The following is a 5,273-nucleotide window of genomic DNA, read 5'->3' as shown; positions in this document are numbered from 1 at the left end:
GTTAGGTGCCACGTGACATGATGATATGATAAGTTAATTCCACATGTCACAAAATGTAACAATTAACATGACACGTTATTATCTAATTGACTGAATGATCGATTTGACTTATAGTTGTATCTTTTAGGGACTAATGTGATTAGCAAAATTTTTCAAGGATGATCAATTTAGAGAGCAAATTATCTTTAAGGACGAATTAGAAAATTAACATATTCTTTTTATATTTATATTTTCAAATGTATTGAATATATAAAGGGTTCTATCTTCTATATTAGAAAGGATTTTATATTCTACTGGTGAAATTTAAACTCTAGCAGCTTGATGAGAGGACTACAAATCCTCTATCTTTGCCAATCCTCAGCTGCAAAGATAGCTAAATTCTAATTATTCCAACTTTGGACGATAAAAAAGCTGGACCAGATCAGTAAAAAGTCCTCTATCGTTTTTATTGGTTCTGGACATTTTGGATAGGGTCTAACAAGCCCTACTTCAAAGTGAGAAATGGGTAAATATATAATCAATTTAACATTTGTAATTCCAAAAAAAAAAAAAAGATTAACATTAATGCAAGAGGCTTCTTTATTGAAGAAAAACTTACCTGAATTTGGCCATCAGAAGTTCCAATTACCAAAATTTCTTCATTCCTGTCTAGAGACATGCAAAGAACCCTACTGTTTGTGGCCGTTTGTAATGTGTCAAGTTTGTTGTGTTTCGTCTTATCCCAGATTTCCACAGCTACCCCCTTGCCCCCCAAGTAAATTAATTCTGAGCTCACAGCCATTGCCCGCACTTCCAATCCGGTTTGCAGAGATCCCACCAATCTATAACTAGAATTGTCCCACATCTAGACATAGGGAATTTATATAAATCAATTATTACTTGTTTTTAGCCTCATATGTCTCAGTCATATGCTTGTGAGTTACCTACTTACCTTTATAACAGATCCATCTAAGGAAGAGCCAGCTGCATATATAAGTTCACCATGAAGTTGCAGTGCATGAATAGGATAGGCTTTGCCAAGTAGTTTTTTAGAACCACTTTGAATAGTACTGACGTTTCCGGTGTCCAGATTTATCTCCTGAACACTGCTATCGTGGCAGCCGCAGTATAATCGCCCATGAACATGAGCCAAGCACTTAACGTATTTATTAGAATTTAACAATTTTGATTCTCCATTCCATGATTGAACCTGAAGAAAGAGCAAAAGAATTTCACTACGTAACGATCTTGCTTCTTTTAATTAAAAATTTATTAAGGGTGAAGAAGAAACAGAATCTGTTCCAAGAATTAAAAGAAAATTCAGGTGGGGAGAGAATAAAAGAAATGGAACAATATGCAACTCAGAGCAATATTTCAGTAGAATAAGGATCCAGCTCCATGATAATGATAATTTACTTTCTGGACCTACTAGGTGTTGACTAATTAGATTCAAGTTGGGTCAACATAGTGTATGGATAAAGGAAATCAGTACTATGTTTAAATCCTAATCCTCTTCCCACAATTTAAAGAAGATTTTTTACTGATAATTTCATCGAGTACCTTGACACCAGCGCCCTGTGCAGTGAAACAAGATATGCTGTCAGTTACAATTAAATTATGAATCTGCTCCTTCATATCATGAACTTGTACACAATGAATTGCTGCCTTTCCAATAGACCAAACCTGTACTTAAAAGAAACAAAACCTTTGTTAGCAAACTACCTGACCAAATAAATATTGGAATTATAGTAACTGCAGAAATTTTACCTTTGCAGTTCGATCAAGTGAACCGCTGTATAGTCTGTCACCAGATTCTGAAATCACCAAACTTGTTACAGGCTTAAGATGTTCTTGGATCTCTTGCAAGAGATGGAATGAAGTATCCTTTACCATCCAAACCTTCATAGATTACAAAACAATATCCACTAAGCTCATATGATGGTACAGTTATCAGATGCAGTCAAGACCTCAAACACTCTCTACCCAAATTTTCAAAAAATGGTAGAAAACATGCCAAAGAAATCCACTCCTTTTATGACATATGTCTATAATATTTATTTGCATGTATTTTGGAACTGCCTGATCCCAGTTCCCCCTCTAAGGGAATTGCGCAATTTGACAGTACTAACTATAATTACCTTAATAGTTCCATCAGAGTGGCCCGAAAATAATTTATTCTTGAAACAAATGAGAGATGGCACTTCCCCATTCTCACTGCAATCTACTCGAATCAGCTCTTTATGTATCCATATGTCCTGTTCAATCAAGAATTTTAGGTCTATCATCCGCGGTGCCTATACTAGAGAATGGTTTGAGAATGCAACTAACTTACACTTTTAGATTCATTCTCTTCAACCAGAACTTTAAGAATTTCAGATGTCAATGGAGAGATTCTCTTAAGCTCTCTCAAACCTTTTAAGATATCCTTAGTGTAGGAAGTTAGATCGTGAAAGCCATCTGAAATACACATTAATGAGATCGTTCACCATATGTAACAATGAGTCAATGACATCAAGATATGGGAACTAATAAACCAACTGAAGGCTCATAAATTTAATGTGGACAAGCTCTAATTCCATTCAGGTTTACTCAAGGCAAAAGCTGGAAACTGTGTTATTCCTTCTTGGGCAAACATTGGATTGTCATCATCAAGTCTCATATTCATGCATTCCATTATTGATGTTAGAATTGGTGATAATAACTCAAGAAGAAATATCAAATGTTGTTCTCAGGTGTATATTATGAATGTTGAATGGACAATTAGGATTGTCTATTTATAGGCTAATAATACAAACTAATCATAAGGACAAAATCAACCTAACTTCAATATGAGATATACCTAGATATTATATTATCCTAAATATATTCTAATAATGGAAATGATGGTTGCTATAAATATAAATGGCAGTGGTTTGTGAAACTAACCAGGGAAATGGAGAAAACTATTTAGAGCAAGCATAGAAAGGACTCTATCATGAATGTCCTTAGCAGAATTTAGTTTTGTTATGAACTGTTTCAGCAAGCAGACACGCGCTGCTCCTTGTACCCCTGTGTCCGGTAGAATGGTCAACATGTATACTAGCCACGTAGCTGATATAAAGCATGCTGACCGTAGTTCTGGATTTCGGCTATTTATGCCATCTGCTAAAGCCTCGAAAAGTATACCAAACTCGTGGCTGACTAGAACAGATGCAATTTTTCTTTCCCAATCATCCGCTGCTTTCTCTTCTTCCTGTTTTTTTCCCAATTAATTAAGATAAAAGAAAAGATTCTATGGCAATCAGAAAGAATGTTTGGCAGGCCGAAAGCAGAAACCCAAAATATTTCAAATAACATTACAGGAGTTATTTCAGTTTCTGGGTAGAAGCTGTTGATCTGGAGCACCTGTTCAAGATATCCAGGACTTCTGTCAACACCTGCACGTTTAAGAAGGACTTCTCTGGTAAGAGACTTTCCAGAGAAGTCGAACCTCCCTTGAAGTGACATGATTGTATGAGCAGCTGCTAATTGAGCAGCAGGGAAATCTGTGTTTCTCAGGCATGAAATGAGAGTATCAATTGCCTCTTCACGGTATATGCTCATCTTTCTTGGCTCTACCTACAAATTGCGTGATGAATGATAACTCTATTACCAAAAGAACAATATTTTAGCATTCATGATTCATACCAGAAGATCAAGTTGGAGTAAAAGGCCGGCCATGACAGGACATTGGTCTTGAAGGCCTGTCTGCAGACAAATGAGCAGTGTATGCATTGTACTAAAAGGTCCTTCTTCCTTTATAAAGCGGAGGATTTGTTCATTCAATGTCCTCCTGGTGAGAACCAAATAGCAAGTGGTTAGACATCAACCAACAAGTAGGTTGGTTTGATTATTGTAAATATAAATATATAGGAGATATACCTATTTAACTTTATTAATTCAGAGAAAAATTGGACAATCTTTAAACACTCTACATCAGTTGCACCAGTGAAACTTTCCAAAATAGGAGACAAGTCTGCCTTTTCAGCAATGGTGTTCCGGCAAGTCCCATCCTCTTGCATGCATCTTAATAAGATCTCCACTGCAGCAATCCTCTCCTCTGCCCACTCAGCTTCTAAACTGGCGACAATATTTCCGATTGCTTTTTCAGAGAACACACACTTGGCAGCTGACGACGCAATTCTTTCTTCACTACTTCCAATAACCTGTGCGAATAAAAGCAAGGCAGCTGTTTTGGGCTTCAAACATATTGGAACCAAGTTTTCCTCTTCTTTATTGAATGCTGCTAGGAGAGATTCCGGTGTGGCCATCTCAGCAAGACTTGTAGTGGAAGGTTTTAGCAGATACAGCAGCACAACAGCTTCTGTCAACCCTTTCTTGAAAAGTGCCATGATACATTCTACGTCAGTGTCCACACGCGTAAGCGTCTGAATAACAGAGTGGTCTCTAGAACCGGTTTCGGCCAGAAGGAACACTGCCGCTCGTAGCACCCGGGGCTGAACAGAATTGAAAAGGATCTCCATAAACCCATTAATTATTGGAGGTTTTGATAGCATGCTATGGATATCCACTCCTAAATTCACTTCTCTCCAAAGCTTTTCAATATGAAGCACAGCCATTTCAGATTCCTCAAGAATATCTGACATATAGAGATTATTGATTGCATAGCGCAACTCACTAATGATCCCATCCACCGTGGCTTGTTTTACGACATCTTTAGGCAGAGTTGAAACCTTTATTGTCTTCGTTACAGCCTTGCTTTCTTCATATGGACTCTCACATGACGGTGGAACTGAATTAGGGTTGTGTTCTTTCCAGCTTGCAATTAGTCGTTTGAGCACATAGTTTGTCTTAGGTAACTGCGTGTTTTGCAGCTTCTGGCGAGTGATTGGACAAGTTGAGTTGCCAGTTTTGAACCATTCCTCGATAGCTTTACGTTCATATGTTTGTCCTGTCTCAAGAGTCACAGGATCATCAAATATGTTACTAGTTATCGGACAGACAAAGTCCTTAGGAGGCGTATTTTTTGCAGTTCCAGGCGGCGGATTATCATACTCTGCCATATGATACTCTGGGGAGCTAGAAGCAGGGAAAATCCAAGTTTAAGAAAATGCAGCAGACAACAAAGCAATGATGAATGGTTTTTACATTTTAAAGATAACATACCCTCTGAATTCTTTCAAGTTAGGTTGCATTTGTTCATGGGACTGGCTTTGTCGAGGCTCCAACAATGCCACATTTTTGTCGTCATCCTACAGGACAAAACCTTTTCACTAAACACATAGATAAATAAAACGACAAAGCATAGAAAATTC

At 37.4% G+C, this 5,273-nt stretch overlaps 1 protein-coding gene across 1 annotated transcript in view; it reads right to left on the bottom strand.

Moving 5' to 3' along the window:
• LOC107630283 (putative E3 ubiquitin-protein ligase LIN) overlaps positions 604-5,273 on the bottom strand; it is a 6,373-nt gene continuing 1,703 nt past the window's right edge. The window contains 12 exon segments of the mRNA XM_021118734.1: positions 604-697; positions 700-844; positions 932-1,189; positions 1,540-1,662; positions 1,747-1,878; positions 2,118-2,234; positions 2,312-2,436; positions 2,905-3,211; positions 3,319-3,576; positions 3,646-3,790; positions 3,880-5,037; positions 5,125-5,212. Coding sequence (XP_020974393.1) covers positions 669-697; positions 700-844; positions 932-1,189; positions 1,540-1,662; positions 1,747-1,878; positions 2,118-2,234; positions 2,312-2,436; positions 2,905-3,211; positions 3,319-3,576; positions 3,646-3,790; positions 3,880-5,037; positions 5,125-5,212 — 2,885 coding nt within the window. The 3' untranslated portion in view covers positions 604-668.

Source organism: Arachis ipaensis, chromosome B03 (assembly GCF_000816755.2).
Source record: "Arachis ipaensis cultivar K30076 chromosome B03, Araip1.1, whole genome shotgun sequence".
Lineage (NCBI taxonomy): Eukaryota > Viridiplantae > Streptophyta > Magnoliopsida > Fabales > Fabaceae > Arachis > Arachis ipaensis.
Note: the sequence above shows the minus strand (reverse complement) of the source record. Positions and strands in the feature narration are given on the sequence as shown.